Source organism: Aegilops tauschii, chromosome 7 (assembly GCF_002575655.3).
Source record: "Aegilops tauschii subsp. strangulata cultivar AL8/78 chromosome 7, Aet v6.0, whole genome shotgun sequence".
In the NCBI taxonomy this organism is placed as follows: Eukaryota; Viridiplantae; Streptophyta; class Magnoliopsida; order Poales; family Poaceae; genus Aegilops; species Aegilops tauschii.
The window spans coordinates 256,848,748-256,874,438 of NC_053041.3; the positions used below are offsets into that span (position 1 = coordinate 256,848,748).

The 25,691-nt window shown below is 45.3% G+C and overlaps 2 protein-coding genes across 3 annotated transcripts; both read left to right on the forward strand.

Moving 5' to 3' along the window:
* The first annotated feature begins 16,639 nt into the window (after positions 1-16,639).
* On the forward strand, positions 16,640-21,945 carry LOC109779505 (E3 ubiquitin-protein ligase IPI1). 2 transcript variants are annotated; one of them, XM_073502846.1, is made up of 6 exons: positions 16,640-16,985; positions 19,198-19,361; positions 19,683-19,741; positions 20,327-20,352; positions 20,428-20,797; positions 21,130-21,945. In XM_073502846.1, exons 1-6 carry the CDS (start codon positions 16,841-16,843, stop codon positions 21,656-21,658), a joined length of 1,293 nt encoding a protein of 430 aa, XP_073358947.1. In that variant the 5' UTR covers positions 16,640-16,840; the 3' UTR covers positions 21,659-21,945. The 2 variants fall into 2 exon arrangements, with proteins under 2 accessions (XP_073358947.1, XP_040252419.1); XM_040396485.3 differs by lacking the exon at positions 16,640-16,985 and adding an exon at positions 17,176-17,222.
* A 928-nt stretch (positions 21,946-22,873) lies between these two features.
* LOC120968104 (uncharacterized) lies at positions 22,874-25,116 on the forward strand. The gene is made up of 2 exons (XM_045231404.2): positions 22,874-24,123; positions 24,735-25,116. Exon 1 carries the CDS (start codon positions 22,958-22,960, stop codon positions 24,116-24,118), a length of 1,161 nt encoding a protein of 386 aa, XP_045087339.2. The 5' UTR covers positions 22,874-22,957; the 3' UTR covers positions 24,119-24,123; positions 24,735-25,116.
* The last annotated feature ends 575 nt before the right edge of the window (positions 25,117-25,691 follow it).

Below are 25,691 nucleotides of genomic sequence, written 5' to 3' on the forward strand. Positions count from 1 at the left end.
ACGTGGGACTTGAGCGTGGTCTCCTACTGAATTGATACCTTGGTTCCCAAAACTGAGGAAAATACTTACGCTACTTTACTACATCACCCTTTCCTCTTCGAGGGAAAACCAACGCAGTGCTCAAGAGGTAGCAGTGTCATGACATGGCACCAACATGTTGTGGTAATTTTTCCATCCGGTTTGCGAAGGCGCACACATTAACAATCAACAAAGTCATTTTGGAACAAGTGTTGTCATGTTACAAATCGGAAACACAAGTATTATTGAAACCGTGGGCGTTCTACTTACCAATTACGTGCGGCCATGCGTCCCCTTTTTTTATTGGCTAGGAGGTGTCGTGTGGTGTAGCTATTTGAGTACGGGAGGCGTGCGATCAGACCCCTGCGCGTGCTCATCGGGAGGAGAGCCCTTTGACCGCTACCCGCCGCGCACCTCCCTCCCAACGTGTCCATTAATGGCGCCCGAGCACCTGTTCTACGGCGTGGCTATATGTCTCACTGGACTGAGATTTAAGAGAGAAAAATGAAAATCTGAAAAGAAAGTTTTACACGGATCTTGATGTAAGATCCGACGGACCTATATAGCATCTACTGCGACTTATAGCAAGCATGATGAATATAAGGACGATGATAGTGGATAATAATTGTCTTACATATTTAGAAACATAATTAAAAAAAGCCACATGCGGCAACACCCGAAATACACAAGGGCAAAAGAAGAAGGAAGACAATGATCTGGCTCGCTGATCTCTACTTTCTTGATGCGTTGCTGCGGGCCGCGGAAATTAGTCTCCGCGGCGAGCGGCGACGAGCTCTTTCTTGTCCTCAAGATGCTGCTTGAGAGCATCCACGGATTCCTCCACCAGCCTTCTGCGCTCGATGCGCAGCATGGCATTCTCGTCCATAATTTTCTCGACGATGACGCCGGTCCTCTTCAACAAGGTAGCAGTCTGCTCCTGCTGTTCCGCACTTCCGACGATCTTTGCCCTCAGCAGGTCGCGCTCGGTCTGGAGCTTCGCATTGCTCTCATTTAGTTAGCGGATGACGCTGGTAGACTGTTCAAACGAGGCTTTCAGGTCATCCTGCAACCTCGCCCACCTGGAGATCAGATCCATCTGCCTAAGGACGAGGGCACGCATGCGCCTGTAAGAGTCCTCGCCTGCCCGCGAGACATTTTCCCAGGCCGCCGCGGCGCGAGAGGACATCTCTGCTGCATTCGCGACATGGCGGGACATGTCTTCTGCTCCTGCGGCGCGGCCGACCAAGTCTGCTGCATCGACGGCGCGGCGGGACCTCTGTGCTGCTTCGGCGGCGCGGCGGGACCTCTGTGCTGCTACGGTCGTGCGGTGGGACATGTTGGTTGTTTTTGCGGCGAGGTGGGACATCTCTCATGCTTCCGCTTCCAGGCTCGCCTCTCCCTGGTGGCAATCTCTCGACCCAGAACTCACGCTGGCCATGGCGGACGCAAGGGAACGATGATGAATGACTTGTTTGTTTTTGACTTTTTGTGGATGAGGAGTTGAGGAGGAATGTGCAGTCATCTTGGTGTAGTAGTATTTATAACCGCGTAGTAATACACTCCTAAGTGGGAAACCGTTTCGGTTTTGATCGGTGTGAACAGGTTTGCAATTTGGAATGTGACGGGACGCATGCTCAAAATTTACTGACGGTTATAAGTGCGGCACTATTCCCGGAAGGCGTAATGTGGGCACGTACGCCTTCTCGGTTGCGTACGTGGCGTTTGCACCATAGGGTGCACCGCCATAGGCAATGTCAGCACACGTCTTGTTCCAACAATCGTGTGCGCTCGTTATTACCATCGCGCACGCTTCTTTTAATTAGAATTTGTGTGCCCGTCTAGCACACACACGTTGATCTATCTAACTGTTTCAGTTTGTTGTGGCTAATCGCAAACAGTTCATCCATGTGAAGTGTATGCCATCAATCGCAGACACTTTGATCTGGCTGACCCGTTTCTGTTCTGTTGCCTAATCGCAAATAGTTAATCCTTCTGAAGCGTATGCCCTCAATCACACACACCTTGATCTGGCTGACCGTTTCTTTTGTGTTGCCTAATCACAAACAGTTCATCCGAGTGAACCGTATGCTCTATATCACACCTTCATCAGGCTGCACGTTTCTTTTGTTCCACCTCATCACAAACAGTTCATTGGACTGAACCGTATGCCCTGGATCGCACACGCACCTAAATTCTGAACCATGTTTGATGGCTCCACAACCGCAAACGTTTTGCACCTTTTTGGACGGTTCTTTTACACCACCGTTTGCGATTATTGCATCACACACAGTTTCATCGAAGGGTCTCTGATCGTAGTGCCGCGTTAGCAGCATCCTGCAGTAGTGAATGCTACAAAAAAGGCACATCCGTGATGATACATGTCTGTCACAGTATGTGACTCTTTTTGTCATCCATTTACATCCACGGGGGTTTTATGACAGAATCAAGATAGCCATACATATGCCGTCGTATATGTGTTCCACGACAATAATCAATTTTTCATCATGGAAGTGTGCTTATCCATGACAGAAAGTGTCGCGTCATGGAAGTGTTTTTGTCAAGGGTAACCGAGTCAGCCAGGACAGCCCCGACACATGGCAGCCTCCCTAATGGATCGATGTTAAGCTATCAGATGTGGTGTATGAATCCAATACCCGTTAATGACATGGCCATTTTGTTGATCCACCATGTGTCGACGTACTATTGGTTGGAGGGTGCCACACATCCGCTGCTTATTGGAACATGTGTCACACACATAACCTCCCACGTGCCACATACCTTTGTTGTCAGCGCTACGGGAAAACGGTGCCCCTCGGGCCTACTGAATTGGGATAGACCTGGTGCCATAGGGCCTAAGGAGCAAGGCCCCAAAAGGAAGCACCAAAGGGTAAAGGCAAATGCTCGGGGCTGCTCTAAGCACATGCTATTCACCAATTAGAGCAGGGGACTCATGCAATGCCCTCAAAGCACCCTTGAGCTCCCAATCCTACATCGTTAGCTTCAAAAGCAATGGCGGCAAGTCCCAGAGCCATAGAGAGTGCTCGGGTCTGTCTCCGATGACCCACAAGTATATGGGATCAATCATAGTGTTTTCGATAAGTAAGAGTGTCAAACCCAACGAGGAGCGGAAGGAATCGATAAGCGATTTTCAGCAAGGTATTCTCTGCAAGTGTTGTAAGATAGTTTTGATAGCAAGTGTCATAGCAAAATAATTATAGCAAGTAACAAGTAACCAAAGTAACAAGATGCGGCAAGGTGGTCCAATCCTTATAGGACAAGCCGGAGGAACTTCTTATCGTGAATGAAACGCTCTAGAGGACACACGGGTATTTCATTCAGTCACTTTCACCATGATTTATTGACTTACATTTATTGCCTTGATAAGTTGTTATGCGGGTGGACTGGAGCTAAGGTGTTGTTCTTACTTGAACAAGGAACCTACTTATGTTTATCCCCTCCATGAAAGCATCCGCAAATATAAGAGAAGAACTAAAATAAATCTAACCATGGCATGAAACATATGGATTCGAAACAACCCTTTACGAAATAATTCATAAACTGGGGTTTAAGTTCCATTCACTCCCGCAACCCATCATCTAAAAACTAATTCCACAATGCCTTCCCCTAGGCCTAAACATGGCGAAGTGTCATGTAGTCGATGGTCACACTGTTGGGAAATGTAGTAGAAAACAAATTTTTCGCACCTACGCACACCCAAGATCAATATGATGACGCATAACGAATTGGGATCATGATCGTTACCGTCACCGAGTTGCAGCAGGACAAGAATGTGTCGGTGTAGATCGTACTTGGAGTCCCTCAAACCATCGATGAATGATCCCATGAACAGTCCCTCGAACCGAAGACCTAAAGCACGACCTCTCTACTTGGTTACAAGCGTGCAGCCTTCACGATCCGACAGCGCTTCGCCGTCCAGAGCTAATCGTCATTGGAGAATTAGAGGAAGGAGATTATAACCACGCTTGGCTTCTAATTATGAGGATTAGAGAAATTAGACCAAGCTTCAATTAGTCAACTAGGACCAACTAGAACTAGGACTAGAAGAACTAGAGGAGCCTCCAAATTTTGTGTGTAGAAAAGGGCCAACACCTCATGTATATATAGGTTGGAGGGGCCGGCACAAAAGGGGGAAGGACTCCCTTCCCCTTTCGCTGGCCAAGGGGGGGAAGGAGGAATCCTCCCCCCACTAGGATTCGGCCTCCCAGAAGGGGGAACGGGGGTGCCTCCCCTATTGGGCCTTGGTGGCCCAATTCTTTCTCCACCACTTGGCCATGTTAGGCCCGTTGATATTAGATTAAATATAAAAACCCTCTAACTATTAATAGCGCATATTATATGTAATTTAACATCACTGTAAACATTTTCCACCTATATAATAACTATCGGTTATACCCGGTATTACCCGATAAACTCTGAAACCCTTCTGGTGACTCCGAAACGCTTCCGGTTCCTCTTGGAATTATTTTGAATATTAATGAAACAATTCCACAAATATATTCACATCACTCTGATCCTACCAACACTCGGCAGATCATGATTGGCTTAAGCTTGTGACCCCATAGGTTCGGTAACTCATAGACATGAACGAAACCGTTCGTTCAATGACCGATAGCGGAATCGTGGATGTCCATATCGATCCCTATGAGCACACGAATGATACTCGAGTGAACCTTTGGTTATCATGTGATGTTCCCTTTGCTTCGCGATACTTCACAAAACCCAGGATGCATCGGTATCCTCCTGAGTCATCACATGCTCACTATACTGTTATTCTCGTTACCGTTTTTGTTCTTGTTTCTTGTTGTTGTGTTCCGGTATCTCCGTGACATAGTCACCTGTGTCTGGCCAGACGATGATGGATGTCGCCACACCTACAGGGCCCTAGAATATCTCTCCATTGACAGAGGATCAAATCCCATGCTCGAGCTATCTAGTCCCTTGTCAAACTTTTCGATGAGCCTATAAGTTGTCATTATGATCACCGTGTTATAGATGACGTTTGAACAACCCCAAAGTCCACCGTACGGTAGGAAGTGACCATGATACTATCATGGTCTAAGGAGAAAAATCACATGTTAACACTCTGTGTTATTACAATTGATTAAAGACGATATAAACTCAATTCATAATAGACAAGTTTGGGTCGATTCAATATGATCGTCCTTCTAACGTGCTTATATAAAAGACAAAAAATTGAAGCGCAAAGAGAGCATCATATAGCATGTGAAAAACAAGTTTAAGTCTAACATATTTCCTATGCATAGGCATTTTATAGGGAAAAGATTTATCAAGACAAGCAAAAACTAGCATATGCAAGTAAGAATAAAGAAACAATAGCAATCTCAACATGACGAGAGGTAATTTAGTAACATGAAAATTTCTACAACCATATTTTCTTATCTCATAATAATTACATGTAGGATCATATTCAAATTCAACAATATAGCTATCATATAAAACTTTCTCTTCATGATTCACATGCATAAAAGTTTTATAATCTTCCAAGATAATGGGATTAACATCAACTAAAGTCATGACCTCTTCAAACCCACTTTTATCAAAAAAATCATAAGATTGAACACTCTCTAAATATGTGGAATTATTTTTACCTAGAGGTGACACTCTTCCGAACCCACTTTCAATATTATCGCAGACATATACATCATGAGGTTTACATAAATTTTCAAGATCATAAGAAGCATTTGTTGGGGAACGTAGTAATTTCAAAAAAATTCCTACGCACACGCAAGATCATGGTGATGCATAGCAACGAGAGGGGAGAGTGTTGTCCACGTACCCTCATAGACCGAAAGCGGAAGCGTTAGCACAACGCGGTTGATGTAGTCGTATGTCTTCACGATCCGACCGATCAAGTACCGAACGCACGGCACCTCCGAGTTCAGCACACGTTCAGCCCGATGACGTCCCTCGAACTCCGATCCAGCCGAGTGTTGAGGGAGAGTTTTGTCAGCACGACGGCGTGGTGACGATGATGATGTTCTACCGACGCAGGGCTTCGCCTAAGCACCGTACAGTATTATCGAGGTGGACTATGGTGGAGGGGGGCACCGCACACGGCTAAAAGATCAAACGATCAATTGTTGTGTCTCTAGGGTGCCCCCTGTCCCCGTATATAAAGGAGCAAGGGGGAGAGGTGCGGCCGGCCAGAAGGGGCACGCCAGGAGGAGTCCTACTCCCACCGGGAGTAGGACTCCCTCCCTTTTCCTTGTTGGACTAGGAGTGGAGGGGGAAAGAGGAGGGAGAGAGGAAGGAAAGGGGGGCGCCGCCCCTCTCCTTGTCCTATTCGGACTAGGGGAGAGGGGCGCACGGCTCTGCCCTGGCCGCCTCTCCTCTCTTCCACTAAGGCCCACTATGGCCCATTAAGCCCCCGGGGGGTTCCGGTAACCTCCCGGTACTTCGGTAAAATTCCGATTTCACCCGGAACACTTCCGATATCCAAACATAGGCTTCCAATATATCAATCTTCATGTCTCGACCATTTCGAGACTCCTCGTCATGTCCGTGATCACATCCGGGACTCCGAACAACCTTCGGTACATCAAAACATATAAACTCATAATATAACTGTCATCAAAACTTTAAGCGTGCGGACCCTACGGGTTCGAGAACTACGTAGACATGACCGAGACACGTCTCCGATCAATAACCAATAGCGGAACCTGGATGCTCATATTGGCTCCCACATATTCTACGAAGATCTTTATCGGTCAGACCGCATAACAACATACATTGTTCCCTTTGTCATCGGTATGTTACTTGCCCGAGATTCGATCGTCGGTATCTCAGTACCTAGTTCAATCTCGTTACCGGCAAGTCTCTTTACTCGTTCCGTAATACATCATCCCGCAACAAACTCATTAGTTGCAATGCTTGCAAGGCTTAAGTGATGTGCATTACCGAGAGGGCCCAGAGATACCTCTCCGACAATCGGAGTGACAAATCCTAATCTCGAAATACGCCAACCCAACAAGTACCTTCGGAGACACCTGTAGAGCACCTTTATAATCACCCAGTTACGTTGTGACGTTTGGTAGCACACAAAGTGTTCCTCCGGTAAACGGGAGTTGCATAATCTCATAGTCATAGGAACCTGTATAAGTCATGAAGAAAGCAAGAGCAACATACTAAATGATCGAGTGCTAATCTAACCGAATGGGTCAAGTCAATCACATCATTCTCCTAATGATGTGATCCCGTTAATCAAATGACAACCCATGTCTATGGCTAGGAAACATAACCATCTTTGATCAACGAGCTAGTCAAGTAGAGGCATACTAGTGACACTCTGTTTGTCTATGTATTCACACATGTATTATGTTTCCGGTTAATACAATTCTAGCATTAATAATAAACATTTATCATGATATAAGGAAATAAATAATAACTTTATTATTGCCTCTAGGGCATATTTCCTTCAGTCTCCCACTTGCACTAGAGTCAATAATCTAGATTACAAAGTAATGATTCTAACACCCATGGATCCTTGGTGCTGATCATGTTTTGCTCGTGGAAGAGGCTTAGTCAACGGGTCTGCAACATTCAGATCTGTATGTATCTTGCAAATTTCTATGTCTCCCACCTGGACTAAATCCCGGATGGAATTGAAGCGTCTCTTGATGTGCTTGGTTCTCTTATGAAATCTGGATTCCTTCGCGAAGGCAATTGCACCAGTATTGTCACAAAAGATTTTCATTGGACCCGATGCACTAGGTATGACACCTAGATCGGATATGAACTCCTTCATCTAGACTCCTTCATTTGCTGCTTCCGAAGCAGCTATGTATTCCACTTCACACGTAGATCCCGCCACGACGCTTTGTTCAGAACTGCACCAACTGACAGCTCCACCGTTCAATGTAAACATGTATCCGGTTTGCGATTTAGAATTGTCCGGATCAGTGTCAAAGCTTGCATCAACGTAACCATTTACGATGAGCTCTTTGTCACCTCCATAAACGAGAAACATATCCTTAGTCCTTTTCCGGTATTTCAGGATGTTCTTGACCGTTGTCCAATGATCCACTCCTGGATTACTTTGGTACCTCCCTGCTAGACTTATAGCAAGGCACACATCAGGTCTGGTACACAGCATTGCATACATGATAGAGCCTATGGCTGAAGCATAGGGAACATCTTTCATCTTCTCTCTATCTTCTGTAGTGGTCGGGCATTGAGTCTTACTCAACTTCACAACTTGTAACACAGGCAGAACCCTTTTTTTGCTTGATCCATTTTGAACTTCTTCAAAACTTTGTCAAGGTATGTGCTTTGTGAAAGTCCAATTAAGCGTCTTGATCTATCTCCATAGATCTTGATGCCCAATATATACGCAGCTTCACCGAGGTCTTTCATTGAAAAACTCTTATTCAAGTATCCCTTTATGCTATCCAGAAATTCTATATCATTTCCAATCAGCAATATGTCATCCACATATAATATCAGGAATGCTACAGAGCTCCCATTCACTTTCTTGTAAATACAGGCTTCTCCAAAAGTCTGTACAAAACCAAATGCTTTGATTACACTATCAAAGCGTTTATTCCAACTCCGAGAGGCTTGCACCAGTCCATAAATGGATCGCTGGAGCTTGCACACTTTGTTAGCTCCATTTGGATCGAAAAAACCTTGCGGTTGCATCATATACAACTCTTCTTCCAGAAATCCATTCAGGAATGCAGTTTTGACATCCGTTTGCCAAATTTCATAATCATAAAATGCGGCAATTGCTAACATGATTCAGACAGACTTAAGCATCGCTACTGGTGAGAAGGTCTCATCGTAGTCAATCCCTTGAACTTGTCAAAAACCTTTCGCAACAAGTCGAGCTTTATAGACAGTAACATTACCGTCAGTGTCAGTCTTCTTCTTGAAGATCCATTTATTTTCAATGGCTTGCCGATCATCGGGCAAGTCAACCAAAGTCCATACTTTGTTCTCATACATGGATCCCATCTCGGATTTCATGGCCTCTAGCCATTTTGCGGAATCTGGGCTCACCATCGCTTCTCATAGTTCGTAGGTTCGTCATGGTCTAGTAACATAACCTCCAGAACAGGATTACCGTACCACTCTGGTGCGGATCTTACTCTGGTTGACCTACGAGGTTCAGTAATAACTTGATCTGAAGTTCCATGATCATCATCATTAACTTCCTCACTAATTGGTATAGGCGTCGCAGAAACTGGTTTCTGCGATTGACTACTTTCCAATAAGGGAGCAGGTACAATTACCTCATCAAGTTCTACTTTCCTCCCACTCACTTCTTTCGAGAAAAACTCCTTCTCCAGAAAAAATCCGAATTTAGCAACAAAAGTCTTGCCTTCGGATCTGTGATAGAAGGTGTACCCAACAGTCTCCTTTGGGTATCCTATGAAGACACATTTCTCCGATTTGGGTTCGAGCTTATCAGGTTGAAGCTTTTTCACATAAGCATCGCAGCCCCAAACTTTAAGAAACAACAACTTTGGTTTCTTGCCAAACCACAGTTCATAAGGCGTCGTCTCAACGGATTTTGATGGTGCCCTATTTAACGTGAATGCGGCCGTCTCTAAAGCATAACCCCAAAACGATAGCGGTAAATCAATAAGAGACATCATAGATCGCACCATATCTAGTAAAGTACGATTACGACGTTCGGACACACCATTACGCTGTGGTGTTCCGGGTGGCGTGAGTTGCGAAACTATTCCGCATTGTTTCAAATGAAGACCAAACTCATAACTCAAATATTCTCCTCCACGATCAAATCGTAGAAACTTTATTTTCTTGTTACGATGATTTTCAACTTCACTCTGAAATTCTTTGAACTTTTCAAATGTTTCAGACTTATGTTTCATTAAGTAGATATACCCATATCTGCTTAAATCATCTGTGAAGGTGAGAAAATAACGATATCCGCCACGAGCCTCAACATTTATCGAACCACATACATCTGTATGTATGATTTCCAACAAATCTGTTGCTCTCTCCATAGTTCGGGAGAACGGCATTTTAGTCATCTTGCCCATGAGGCACGGCTCGCAAGTACCAAGTGATTCATAATCAAGTGGTTCCAAAAGTCCATCAGTATGGAGTTTCTTCATGCGCTTTACACCGATATGACCTAAACGGCAGTGCCACAAATAAGTTGCACTATCATTATCAACTCTGCATCTTTTGGCTTCAATACTATGAATATGTGTATCACCACTATCGAGATTCAACAAAAATAGACCACTCTTCAAGGGTGCATGACCATAAAAGATATTACTCATATAAATAGAACAACCATTATTCTCCGATTTAAATGAATAACCGTCTCGCATCAAACAAGATCCAGATATAATGTTCATGCTTAACGTTGGCACCAAATAACAATTATTTAGGTCTAAAACTAATCCCGAAGGTAGATGTAGAGGTAGTGTGCCGACCGCGATCACATCGACTTTGGAACCATTTCCCACGCGCATCGTCACCTCGTCCTTAGCCAATCTTCGCTTAATCCGTAGCCCCTGCTTCGAGTTGCAAATATTAGCAACAAAACCAGTATCAAATACCCAGGTGCTACTGCGAGCATTAGTAAGGTACACATCAATAACATGTATATCACATATACCTTTGTTCACCTTGCCATCCTTCTTATCCGCCAAATACTTGGGGTAGTTCCGCTTCCAGTGACCAGTCTGCTTGTAGTAGAAGCACTCAGTCTCAGGCTTAGGTCCAGATTTGGGTTTCTTCTCCTGAACAGCAACTTACTTGTTGTTCTTCTTGAAGTTCCCCTTCTTCTTCCCTTTGCCCTTTTCTTGAAACTGGTGGTCTTATTGACCATCAACACTTGATGCTCCTTTTTGATTTCTACCTCCGCAGCCTTTAGCATTGCGAAGAGCTCGGGAATCGTCTTATCCATCCCTTGCATGTTATAGTTCATCATGAAGCTCTTGTAGCTTGGTGGCAGTGATTGAAGAATTCTGTCAATGACACTATCATCCGGAAGATTAACTCCCAGTTGAATCAAGTGATTGTTATACCCAGACATTTTGAGTATATGCTCACTGACAGAACTATTCTCTTCCATCTTGCAGCTGTAGAACTTATTGGAGACTTCATATCTCTCAATCTGGGCATTTGCTTGAAATATTAACTTCAACTCCTGGAACATCTCATATGCTCCATAACGTTCAAAACGTCGTTGAAGACCCGGTTCTAAGCCGTAAAGCATTGCACACTGAACTATCGAGTAGTCATCAGCTTTGCTCTGCCAGACGCTCATAACATCCGGTGTTGCTCCTGCAGCAGGTCTGGCACCCAGCGGTGCTTCCAGGACGTAATTCTTCTGTGCAACAATGAGGATAATCCTCAAGTTACGGACCCAGTCCGTGTAATTGCTACCATCATCTTTCAACTTTGCTTTCTCAAGGAACGCATTAAAATTCAACGGAACAACAGCACGGGCCATCTATCTACAATCAACATAGACAAGCAAGATACTATCAGGTACTAAGTTCATGATAAATTTAAGTTCAATTAATCATATTACTTAAGAACTCCCACTTAGATAGACATCCCTCTAATCCTCTAAGTGATCACATGATCCATATCAACTAAACCATGTCCGATCATCACGTGAGATGGAGTAGTTTCAACGGTGAACATCATTATGTTGATCATATCCACTATATGATTCACGCTCGACCTTTCGATCTCCGTGTTCCGAGGCCATATCTGTTATATGCTAGGCCCGTCAAGCTTAACCTGAGTATTCCGCGTGTGCAACTGTTTTCCACCCGTTGTATTTGAACGTAGAGCCTATCACACCCGATCATCACGTGGTGTCTCAGCACGAAGAACTTTCGCAACGGTGCATACTCAGGGAGAACACTTATACTTTGATAATTTAGTGAGGGATCATCTTATAATGCTACCGTCAATCAAAGCAAGATAAGATGCATAAAAGATAAACATCACATGCAATCAATATAAGTGATATGATATAGCCATCATCATCTTGTGCTTGTGATCTCCATCTCCGAAGCACCGTCATGATCACCATCGTCACCGGCACGACACCTTGATCTCCATCGTAGCATCATTGTCGTCTCGCCAATCTTATGCTTCTATGACTATCGCTACCGCTTAGTGATAAAGTAAAGCATTACAGGGCGATTGCATTGCATACAATAAAGCGACAACCATATGGCTCCTGCCAGTTGCCGATAACTCGGTTACAAAACATGATCATCTCATACAATAAAATATAGCATCATGTCTTGACCATATCACATCACAACATGCCCTGCAAAAATAAGTTAGACGTCCTCTACTTTGTTGTTGCAAGTTTTAAGTGGCTGCTACGGGCTTAGCAAGAACCGTTCTCACCTACGCATCAAAACCGCAATGATAGTTTGTCAAGTTGGTGATGTTTTAACCTTCGCAAGGACCGGGCGTAGCCACACTCGGTTCAATTAAAGTTGGAGAAACTGACACCCGCCAACCACCTCTGTGCAAAGCACGTCGGAAGAACCAGTCTCGCGTAAGCGTACGCATAATGTTGGTCCGGGCCGCTTCATCCAACAATACCGCCGAACCAAAGTATGACATGCTGGTAAGCAGTATGACTTATATCGCCCACAACTCACTTGTGTTCTACTCGTGCATATAACATCAACGCATAAAACCAGGCTCGGATGCCACTGTTGGGGAACGTAGTAATTTCAAAAAAATTCCTACGCACACGCAAGATCATGGTGATGCATAGCAACGAGAGGGGAGAGTGTTGTCCACGTACCCTCGTAGGCCGAAAGCGGAAGCGTTAGCACAACGCAGTTGATGTAGTCGTACGTCTTCACAATCCGACCGATCAAGTACCGAACGCACGACACCTCCGAGTTCAGCACACGTTCAGCCCGATGACGTCCCTCGAACTCCGATCCAGCCGAGTGTTGAGGGAGAGTTTCGTCAGCACGACGGTGTGGTGACGATGATGATGTTCTACCGACGCAGGGCTTCGCCTAAGCACCGCTACAGTATTATCGAGGTGGACTATGGTGGAGGGGGCACCGCACACGGCTAAAAGATCAAACGATCAATTGTTGTGTCTCTAGGGTGCCCCCTGCCCCCGTATATAAAGGAGCAAGGGGGAGAGGTGCGGCCGGCCAGAAGGGGCGCACCAGGAGGAGTCCTACTCCCATCGGGAGTAGGACTCCCTCCCTTTTCCTTATTGGACTAGGAGTGGAGGGGGAAAGAGGAGGGAGAGGGGAAGGAAAGGGGGGCCGCCGCCCCCCTCTCCTTGTCCTATTCGGACTAGGGGGGAGGGGCGCACGGCGCTGCCCTGGCCGCCTCTCCTCTCTTCCACTAAGGCCCACTATGGCCCATTAAGCCCCCGGGGGGTTCCGGTAACCTCCCGGTACTCCGGTAAAATTCCGATTTCACCCGGAACACTTCCGATATCCAAACATAGGCTTCCAATATATCAATCTTCATTTATCGACCATTTCGAGACTCCTCGTCATGTCCGTGATCACATCCGGGACTCCGAACAACCTTCGGTACATCAAAACATATAAACTCATAATATAACTGTCATCGAAACTTTAAGCGTGCGGACCCTACGGGTTCGAGAACTATGTAGACATGACCGAGACACGTCTCCGGTCAATAACCAATAGCGGAACCTGGATGCTCATATTGGCTCCCACATATTCTACGAAGATCTTTATCGGTCAGACCGCATAACAACATACGTTGTTTCCTTTGTCATCGGTATGTTACTTGCCCGAGATTCGATCGTCGGTATCTCAATACCTAGTTCAATCTTGTTACCGGCAAGTCTCTTTACTCATTCCGTAATACATCATCCCGCAACAAACTCATTAGTTGCAATGCTTGCAAGGCTTAAGTGATGTGCATTACCGAGAGGGCCCAGAGATACCTCTCCGACAATCGGAGTGACAAATCCTAATCTCGAAATATGCCAACCCAACAAGTACCTTCGGAGACACCTGTAGAGCACCTTTATAATCACCCAGTTACGTTGTGACGTTTGGTAGCACACAAAGTGTTCCTCCGGTAAACGGGAGTTGCATAATCTCATAGTCATAGGAACATGTATAAGTCATGAAGAAAGCAATAGCAACATACTAAACGATCGAGTGCTAAGCTAACGGAATGGGTCAAGTCAATCACATCATACTCCTAATGATGTGATCCCGTTAATCAAATGACAACTCATGTCTATGGCTAGGAAACATAACCATCTTTGATCAACGAGCTAGTCAAGTAGAGGCATACTAGTGACACTCTGTTTGTCTATGTATTCACACATGTATTATGTTTCCGGTTAATACAATTCTAGCATGAATAATAAACATTTATCATGATATAAGGAAATAAATAATAACTTTATTATTGCCTCTAGGGCATATTTCCTTCAGCATTATCACCCCAATCATGATCATTGCAATAAGTAGTGGATATACCAAAATTAGCATTCCCAAGCTTGGGGTTTTGCATATTATTAGCACAATTGACATTAATAGAATTAATAATAACATCATTGCAATCATGCTTTCATTGAAGGAGCTATCGTGAATCGCTTTATAAATTTCTTCTTTTAGCACTTCATCACAATTTTCAGATTCAAGAATTTCAAGCAAAAATTTATACAGATAATCTAGTGCACTCAACTAACTAGCAATTGGTTCATAATAATTGAATCTTGTAAAAAGATTAGCAAGTGGATGAGGGTCCATAAAGTTTTTGTTTCTGATTTGGAATAAATATGCAATTATGCCAAGCGAACAAGCAAAAGACCCAAGTAAGACATAAAGGCAAACGAAAAAAGGCAAATAGAAAGGGCAAATATTTTTGTGTTTTTCTGAAAACGTTTTTAAAGTGGGGGAGAGGAAAACAAGAGGCAAATGGCAAATAATATAGTGCAAGAGATGAGAGTTTATGATAGGTACTTGGATTGGCTTGATGTAGAACCTCCCCGGCAACGGCGCCATAAATTCTTCCTGCTACTTCTTGAGCTTGCGTTAATTTTTTCCTTGAAGAGGAAAGGGTGATGCAGCAAAGTAGAGATAAGTATTTCCCTCAGTTAAAAACCAAGGTATCAATCCAGTAGGAGGAACACACAAGTCTCCAATAGATGCACCTGCACAAACTAACAAACACTTGCACTCAACGCGAAAAAGGGGTTGTCAATCCCTTCACCATCACTAGCAAGAGTGAGATCTGATAGAGATATGTATAAAAGATAAGTAAAAGTGTAAAATAAAGTAAACATAAATAAATTGTAGCAAGATATTTTTGTATCTTTGGTTTTATAGATATGAAAATAATATGATAAAAAATAGACCCCGGGGCTATAAGTTTCAGTAGAGGCTTCTCTCTTGAAAAAACATACGATGGGTGAACAAATTACTATTGAGCAATTGATAGAAAAGAGTATAGTTATGACGATATCCAAGGCAATGATCATGAATATAGGCATCACGTCTGTGACAAGTAGACCGACTCCTGCCTACATCTACTACTATTACTCCACACATCGACCGCTATCCAGCATGCATCTAGTGTATTAAGTTAACAAGAACGGAGTAACGCCTTAAGCAAGATGACATGATGTAGAGGGATAGATCCAAGCAATATGGTAAAAACCTCATCTTTTTATGCTTAATGGCAACACTACAAATACGTGCCTCGTTACCCCTACTGTTACTGGGTGAGGACACCGCAAGATTGAACCCAAAACAAAGCACCTCTCCCATTGCAAGATAGATCAATCTAGTTGGCCAAACCAAATCAATAGATCGGAGAGAAATACAGAGTTATCTTAATCATACATAAAAGAGTTCAGAGAAGACTTAAATAATATTCATAGATAGTCTGATAAAAACCAACAATTTATCGGATCTCAACAAACACACCGTAAAAGAAGATTACATCGAATAGATCTCCAAGAAAGAGACCATTGTATTGAAGATCAAAGAGAGAGAAGCCATCTAGCTACTAGCTATGGACCCATAGGTCTATGGTAAACTACTCACACATCATCGAAAGGGCCGCAAGGTTGGTGTAAAGGCCCTCCGTGATCAAATCTCCCTCCGGCAGAGTGTCGGAAAAGGCCCCAAGATGTGATCTCACGAGAACAGAAGCTTGCGGCGAAAGAAACATATTTTTGGTGTGCCCCTTGGTATACGGGGAATTTTTGGGTATTATGGAGCTGAGATTAGGATTAGGAGAGTCTCGAGGGGCCCACAAACATTTTTCTCACATCTAAAAAACTTACAAACAACCGAAGCAGACTTTTTCCAGCCCTCTACTCAACACAAAGATTAAGCTCTTTATTATTCGCAGAGAAGAAGAAGAATATGCTCCAAGCAAACTCGGAACACGTGTAACTTGGGCGGGTAAAAACCGAGCAACAAACCTAAAAGCAAACCGATAGCAAGCCTAAAAATAACATGTCTGCTAAAACCAACCAAATCATCATGTGCATCGCCCGGCTTACGGCATCGCCACGCACGAGCAACACACGGCGAAATGCAAATTCGTCCAGCGCATTCTTATCCATCTTTCTCATTTCAGCGAATTCCAACCCACCCCCTTCCGTTCGCTCGGACACACCCTCCTCATTTCTCTCTCTCCTCTCTCCTCACGAACAGCACCGCACCTCCCCTCTCTCTCCTCTCCTCTCCTCTCCCGTGCGAGCTGCCACACCCCCCCCCCCCCCCCCCCCCCCCCACCACGAGCGCGCCCGCGAGAGAGGCAGGGGGAGCCCCGGCGCCGGGGGGAGGAGGCGATGGATCTGGAGAGATCGCCGCCGCCCGATCACGCGGCGGAGGCGGCAGGGGGCGGGGCGTGCTCCATCTGCCTGGATCCGGTGGCTGGGCGCGCCGGGGGCAGGTCCATCGCCAAGCTGCAATGCGGCCACGAGTTCCACCTAGGTCAGATTCCTCCGCCCCCACCGCCCCTGCTAGCTAGGCCGTGCTGTTTTCAACCGGATCTGTGCGTGAGAGATGGACATGTAATTCGACGTGCTAGAGAAGCTTAGGTGGTTAGATTTTAGGCTGTGGACTGTAAAAATGGGCGATCGGCGTGGTTGAATTGTGCTACCGTGGAAAGTTCGCAGGTATGGACGTCTGGATGGTGATGGAGTGGAATTGCATGTCAAAGTAATCGTGGTGAGTTTGTGTGTCCCTGTTGGAGCTGTGAGGCCGGCATGAGCTAGGGTTATTTCAAGCATATGTATTTGAGGGTGGTTCCGATTCGAACAGTGTTCGTCGATGGTACCTAGATTTATTTATGGTGTCCTTCTAATTTCTATTTTATTTTTTGTGATAACATGAGATGTTTCGACATCGTTTTAGGCTTCTAGTTATGGCGACACTGAGCTCTTGGTGCTTGTTGCTCCAATTTGATCCATGCATTCTATGCGTCATAAGGGCTATATAATCCCTGGTCGCTGTACACGGGTTGGATGTGGTGCTTCGGTTGCGGTCATTTATCAGGGTGTTCCACCTTGTTCCCTGTAAAGCAGACAAGTGCTGTGGTGGTTGCCTGAATTACGAGTGTTCTTTGAAGGTTTTGTCGCTGCTTGGTCTGTTATTTGTCCGTTTCTTTGTTAGTTAAGTTGTATCTGCTGTTTGTTTTGGGAACCGGCAAACTCAACTTCCAAATTATGATGTATTAACCTTGGCATGATGTAGGTGAATGCTCTATGAGTGTATTGGATAATACGACCTACGATGCACATTAATTTTACCCGGCTATTAAAAGAAAACGGAATAGTAGTGAATTTAGGGAATTAATTAATGATGTGCACTAGTCTAGGAACCAAACTAGACATTTTTCATTTCAAGTTCCATGACAAATCACGTAATCACTCGGGTAAATCATGCATGCAATCCTGTCTTGGCTTGCTCGGACTGCAGCATCACCCCAGGTGCCTCCTATGTGACCAGACTACAGAAACAATCCAACACCTGCCCCTGACCTGCCCCTTCGCTTGCCAAACATGGCATGCCATCCTGTCTTGGCTGCGTTTGCTGATCCAGGCGCCAGACCAGGAGCCCACTGTCATGGCATGGTGGCTGCGAGTGAACGAGCATATGCCGATGATGCATCGCAAGGCCCTCAGGTCCATCACCTTGCTTGTTCCATGATGATCTGGAAACACAGGAACGCGTGCGTCTTTGACAATGCGACGCCCTCGGTCGATTTGCTAGTAGATAGGATCAAAGATGAGGCCCGCTGTTGGGCAAACGCCGGAGCCCAGGGGCTTAGGGTTGTTCTGCCCACATCCTGGGATGTCCACTGATCGGCCAATGACATTGTAAAACTCACCTCCTAGGAGGCTTGTTCTCTCTTTCTTTTCAATGAAATGAAACGCAGAGGTCCTTTGCGTTTTCTCGAAAGAATCATGCATGCAAGAAATAGTGGCACATTATTCTGGAATCGACTCAAGCATCTTCAAACAACAGTTATAGCTACACATCTACACATCATGTGGTTTTGCTAGTGAATAAATTTTCCTTTTATACCATGATGAAAATACTAGCTTGAATTAGGCCCATCTTCAGCCTGTATTTGTTCAAGCACAATCTGTGAATATCACATGCTGATTAGTTCAGTTTTGTATTGCTATTATATAGTGCTCTTAGCTTTTGCTTTGGATAAGCTCCCGAGTATGTGTCTATATCATTTCCTCTGCATGCATCTTCATGCATTTGTAAATATATAATTGAACTACTCATTTTTCTTTTCAAGTTCCATGACCAATCACGTAATCACTCAGGTAAATCATGCATGCAAGAAATAGTGGCACATTATTCAGGAATTGACTTGATCATCTTCAAAGAACGATTATGGCTACACGTCTACACATCATGTAGTTGTGCTAATGAATAAGTTTGCCTTTTATACTATGAAGAGACTAGCTTGAATTAAGCCCATCTTCAGCTTATATTTGTTCAAGCGCAATCTGTGAATACCACATGCTAATTAGTTCAATTTTGTATTGCTATTATTTACGTAGTACTCGTTAGCTTTTAGTTTGGATTTAATGCTGCCGAGTATGTGTCTGTAACACTTCCTCTGGGTGCATCTTCATGCATTCGTAAAAATATAGTTGAACTAAACAACTCCTTTTTCTGCTAGACTGCATTGGATCAGCATTCAATGCAAAAGGGGCAATGCAATGCCCTAATTGCCGGAAGATAGAGAAAGGCCGCTGGCTTTATGCAACTGGACAACGTCCATCTCCTGATATTGATATAGGTGGCTGGGTGACTGGTGAAACCTATGACATTGCTTCTGATCTTGTAAGTGCTCTTGTGATAGTAAATACACATCTAAGGGTTCAAAACGATATTAAAATGTGTTATGTCGTTCAAGTTTCTTCTTAAATAGTGACATTTGTTTGTTTGTCTAGCATATGCATTCCACGAGGTGTCATATAATCATATGAGCCTCGTGCCTTATGGTTTTTATGTGCTGCTTGCATCCTTACAGTTTTTATGTGCTGCTTGCATTCATTTTGCTGGTACAGAAGGCATTTTCAGTTTTGGAATGCCATCGGCATCTGACATCATTTCACATGTCTCATATTTTATATTCTGATATATCTGTTGTTTGACTTGCAGCCATTTGGATTTCAGTGGTGCCCTTTTAATGGATTCACACAACTAGCATCCGTTTTTGAGTAAGGATGTCTCCTCGCATCTTAATAGATATGGTTTTTGGAGCATGTGGTTAATGATCTAAAAGCAAGAAAGAGAATGGGCTTTTACTTAATTTCATAAGAGAATATGCCGTGGTCTTATGCCATATCGATGGGTATGTTGATATTGGTTTTTCAAATTGTACGAGATGCTGCCTCCTTGGTCGCCTCTCTTAAACCTTATGTCTCAAAGCATTAATGTAATGTGAATGCTAAACCGTAAGTTGAATGGAACCTATCTTTCCACAACCTATTACCTAAAGAGAAGCCATTTTATGGTTCCTAATATGACATTGAGTGCTGTCATGCATGATTTGGTATAATGTTTGCCGTTGATTTGGTATACTATTTGCAGTTGTCACCCAGCACAATTTCTTGATGAATGGTTAGATTTGTATTGCCCTTTCCTTGGTTTGCCAGTCACTGTCAGTTATTAATACTGAAACTTCTGTATTGCAAAACCTTAGCTTGTTCGCCTATGTTGATACTGTACACTTCATCAGGTTCTTCAAAGAAGTTTATATCTCAAATCTTCAAGTTCTGAATTTATCCTTTACTTCTTTTCAGGGAGGGTGAAGCGGAGCCACCGTCTTGTAAGCATGTTGACCCAGATTTTTAACTAACGAAATTTCTATGTCGTTTATTGATTTTTTAAAATTTTTATGAAGATCATACAGTCGCAGACCATTCGAGTGCTGCAAGCAGTTCACTTGTTTGTCCTTATCTTTCACTGCGTGGTTTTCTCCATCCCGTGCATGTGCCTCTTGGTTCAAATTCTGGTGCTGAAGGCGCTTCATTTCATCGCCATCCAACTAGCTTGGAAGGCCATGCAGCTCCTGATTTGGGCAATACCCAAGCAGCTTTCCATGCAACTGAGCCAAGAATTCTTGATAGCGAGCACAGATATTTGACTAATCTTCCTGTATCGGGCATCCCCGATCATTCTGTAGCTCCATTTGGTATAGGACTTCCCAGATATGAAACCAGCAGCCAACAAAGATCAAGACCATATGTACATCACCATCCCCTAGTCCACAGGTATGCTCAATTCATGAATACCATCTAACTGTGAAATTTTACTTTCTAGACTAGATAAAACCCTGTTCAAAACTTCAAAACTACAGATGCTTCACCAGTCACCACATAGGTGGGGTCTGATAGCCTGGATGGTCTAAATCCCTGTGAAAAAGTTCTTTTACAAAATCCTTAGAACATGATTTTTTTTTCTGTCTGATCTATGGTTTATGTGGGCTGTTTGGAAAACTAAATAAATCTTAGATAGGTTCTGCAGGTCATGCCTATCTCTTACTATGGTAAACCACCTATTTGCTTAGCTCTTACAAAGTTATAATAATGTCCAAATACTGCAGGCCCACACCTCGCAACGGAAGCAATCTGGTGGCACCATTAGGGTCAGTTCCAGCTGTTATGGGCGAGACTAGAGGCCATGGTCATGGTGCGAGGGGCCATATGTATCAACATTCGATGCACGCCTCAATGCAGGGCAGTCCTTTCCCTCCTACAGCTAGGAGGGTCAGGCCGAGGGCTTTGACAATCACGTCTTTCATTGCAGCAGCAGCAGCGTCGTCGGCTGAGGTTGGAGTGCTCCATGGATTTGCTCCACCCGCAGCTGTGAACAGGAGCCTTCCCTCTGATGGTGAAGGTGTCTCTAGACCACCCGTCGATCGACCATATGCGTGGGGCCGGGAGGGTTTTGGGCCATTCCCATGGGTCCCTGTCGACGGCGAGCCTCACTGGTGGAGCACGTTCAATCCGATGCAGAACCATACACATGGAGGTTTCACCCGAAGACCTGCTCCCGGGGAGCGGATACCGCAGAGCCACCCGGACAATGTTTACCAGCCTGTGCCTCCCCAGAGGATGCCGCCATTCTTGTGAAGAAAGACCATTTCTCCCATCACTGTGTATATCGTTTCGAGAGAGGCCGAGTTTAGACTGTTGAAGGGAACCCGAAACGATGCCACTGGCGTGTGCCTGGTGTTTTTAGGGTTCTCTTGCCAGCGGACCTGGATTTCGTTCAAATGGCTGTGGTGACTTATGAGATCGCGAATGTTGCGGTGGTCGGAACTGTGTGTAAACGTTTGCCGAAACTGCTGCCGTTGGACATGATTGTGATGCCATTACTCATTGCCGCAGTTGTTTGTCTCAAGTCGTGCTTTCCTGAATCTTGCATGGGTTTTGCTACCGGTTGTGCGTTTCTTCTTTTCTTGCGTGGGCTGTGCTACCAGATCACCGGACACAGGAGGTTGATCGGGACTTGATGGCGACTAATATGGGGTACATGACTCCTCAAACTGTAATTGAAATATTTCCATCGAACGTTTGATTGGATGAACTCTCCTTAAAAATGCCCCATACGCCATATCCCCGCATATAGATGTGGAGATGCAGCTGTACCTATAATCCCATCACCATGGCGGGAGCCAACCGCCTGGGATTTCACGGTCTAGCGCGCCACTGCCATGACGGGCCGAAGCTCGCCTCGAGACGCGATCACGCTGCTGCATTGTTGGTGGCCACGTGGCCTGCCCTTCCTGAGTCGGCCATCGGCGATTACCGCCTCCATTGATACCACACTGCCCGCCTTCTAGAGCAACACATCCTTGAAACCCTAAAAAATTATTAAGAGAGACCCTAAACGCATTCGGAGGTTTTTGAGGGAACCGGTCGTCTGTAGCTAGGGGGTGGACAGGGTGGTCCATGGACCATCCTGAAAATTCCCCCATAGCCAATATATAGGTTAGAAAAAAGATCCTCTTTTTAAATACATAGAATTACATGCAAATTTTCATTGTTGGACCACCCTGGCTCACCGAGCTGGCTACGTCATTTACATTTTCAAGGTACTCATTAATCAACTAATCATATCCTAGCTAATATTTAAAAAAATATACAATGCATATCTTGCATAATATTAATGTTTAATACCATTAATTTCTTGCCTAATATTAACATGGAATCGTACACTATATATACAGAAGAAGGGTAGCTGCTTTCTCAGTGTGAACCTTTCTTGCAACGCCGGCCCACCAATGGTATCCGCGTGAAACCCAAAAACTCAAAAGCAAACCAAACGGGATCCCTCTCTTCTCGGCCGCCATCTCGCATACGCCGCCGCTCAACTCCCCACCCCACCCCACTCCACTCCACCAGCCACGTGCACGTACCGCCCGGAACATGCCGATGCCGGCGATCATCGACGACCTCCTGCCGGAGTTCTTCATCCGCCTGCCCACCCCTGAGGACCTCGCCCGCGTCGCCGCCACCTGCGCCTCCTTCCGCCAAGCCGCCACCGACCGCGCCTGCACCCGCGAATTCCGCAGGCTCCACGCCCCTCCGCTCCTCGGCATCGTCGACGGCGCCGGCTTCCACCCCGCCCTCCCGCCCCACCCCTCCGCGCCCGCCGGGAGCGCCCTCGCAAACGCCCCCGGCAAGGACTTCTCATTCTCCTTCCTGCCCGCCCCCAACCGCTGGGTCATGAAGGACGCCCGCGACGGCCGCGTCCTCCTCGACCGGGCTCCCGAGGGCGACAAGGACGCGGAGTTCACGGAGGTCGTCGTGTGCGACCCCCTGCACCGGCGATACCTCCTGCTCCCCCCGGTCCCTCAAGACCTGGCGAAGGCGAACCCGGTCTGCATGGCATACGGGCCCTTCCTCGCTCCCCCCGGCGACGAGGAGGCGGCGGAGGCGCCAGACACGTCATTCCGAGTGATGTGGACAGCGCGCTGCGAGGCTAACATGGTCGCCTTCGTCTTCTCGTCCAGCTCCGGGCAATGGCGGGTGGTCGCGTCCCAGAGCTGGAGCGATCTGTTCGCCGTCGACATTGAGCTTTCATGGGGGCCTTGCTTGGGCGGGCGCCACTACGCCTACGGCCTCTTCTACTGGGAAACGAGTTGCCGGGGAATGTGGCTCGTGCTCGACGCCCGGACCATGGGCTTCTCCCTTGTCGACATTCCATGCACAGCCGGAGGTGCTGGGCTAGACACAACCATCGTGGAGGCAGGGGAAGGCAGGCTTGGGATGTTCGCGCTTGCATTTGTAGGTGGCGTATATTACCTCCACTACACCATTAGGGAAGCAGACAACCAGTGGAAGCTGAAGCAGACAGTGTCGCTGCGTTATGGGTACTGGTATTGCATCCTCGGTGCAACGGATGCATACCTGCTCCTGTTAAAGCATCCTGACAACCGGTCATCGGAGCCGGCAGATTGCGAATGCCTCTCACTGGACATCAAGACGATGCGCCTTGCAAGGGTGTGCTCGTTGAAGCAATGGGGCATAGATGCGCAAATATATACCAACTTCCCACCATCGTTGCTGTCATCACCGACAATTTGAAATAGGTAAAGCTTTCTATTGGCTCAAAGCTGTCTCGTCTTGATGGTTATCACATGCCTTAGTTATATGATGATGCTTATAGTTCCTTGTTGTATTTTTAGATTGTTTTTTTGAGGATATGTTGTATTTTTTTAGTATGTCTGCAACTCTGCATGTTGAAGCTTGCAATTATTTACTTGAATTAAAATTGCTGATCTTATATTTCTCACCAGCATACTTGGGCTTATAGTACATGTTTTTGTATGCATCCATATCATGACCGTAATGAAGATTATTAGGTCCTATATATGACAAGTTTATCATCCATCCTTTAACATCACAACGGTTCAACAAATATCAGTGTGCCTTGAGACTCGTTTGGCGTGTCACCAGTTGTTTGATTTGCTGGAATACAAAACTGCAACCGGAAAATGCGCCAGTTTGGAATACGAAGGAATTTTCTGTTCCTAATAGATCAATTGTATTAACTTCTCCTCTGCAAAATAAGATTGTATTGACTTTTGGTTATCATCGTATTGAGTATTGGCTCTACTTATCATGTTAGTTGTGTCGATTGTTCTGATGCACAGTTTCATCCACACTGACCCTTGTTTTGTTTCTCTTGTTACTTGAACAGAAATTCCCATGTGAAGAACAAGGACACCAAAGTCGTTGGATGGCATCTACGTCAGCGATAAGGGCGCCGTCGCTGCTGCATTTCATTGGTGTTTTACTAGTTTGTGCTGGTTGAGGAGGGAAGCAGATACTCTATGTCGTCTTTTTTTTCTTTTTTCGATGAAGATACTCTATGTCGTTGGATGCATGTTTGGGCCATCTGCCCTGTTTGATGTTTGCCTTCTTGTTGTGGTACACAAGTTGAATCTCTTGTTCGTTGCGGATTGATTATGTTTTGGTTAGCAGCGATACGTTTATTTTGTGATGAAAGTGGAGGGCGAAAAGATTGTTATCTCTGCCTGCATCTCGGTGCTAATAAAATGATTCATAAGTGATGGTAATAATATATTCTTTTTGGCGTGGAGATGGTAATAAAATGATTGGAAAGGATAGAATCACACTTGCGTGCTTGCTAGCTCTGCTCCCTAGAAATGGCCCAGGACCAGGAGCTACCAGGCTTCTCCATTGGAATGGAAGTTGTACTGGGTAGGAACGAGCCCGGTGGTTTGCTGTAGCCAAGGTCAACACCACCAAGACCTTTAGCAGCGCAGCTCTAAAGGAAACGCTGAAGTTTGTGGGGAATATAGCGCATGTGCAGGAGATAGAGAAGTTGACGATAATCTGTTCGTCATACAGGTTTTCTGCCTGGGCGATTGGAAGCGTGTGATGCACCAACGAATTTAGCGGGAGAAAGAATTTTCCTGGAGGTCAAGTATGAGATGATCGGGTTTTTCCTGTGCAGTTTGTGGGCTCCGGGTCATGCAGTGGGGGAATTTTCTAGTGGCAAAGAGAAGGACTGAAGGACAGTGCAGATGACCCAAGAGAATGACCGTGGGGGTAGATACCGTGGTGGTGCTAGAGGTTCAGTGCCCAGAAAGGGAAGGTCTAATGGTGCAGGTGTTTTGAGGACAATGATTTG

Excerpts from the sequence above, each read along its gene's own strand:
- LOC109779505 (XM_073502846.1), top strand. The coding sequence starts at position 16,841 with ATGGATCTGGAGAGATCGCCGCCGCCCGATCACGCGGCGGAGGCGGCA. Across the intron at positions 19,362-19,682 it reads ATGACATTGCTTCTGATCTT|CCATTTGGATTTCAGTGGTG; the intron begins GTAAGTGCTCTT and ends TTTGACTTGCAG. Across the intron at positions 20,353-20,427 it reads TGAAGCGGAGCCACCGTCTT|ATCATACAGTCGCAGACCAT; the intron begins GTAAGCATGTTG and ends ATTTTTATGAAG.
- LOC120968104 (XM_045231404.2), top strand. The coding sequence starts at position 22,958 with ATGCCGATGCCGGCGATCATCGACGACCTCCTGCCGGAGTTCTTCATC.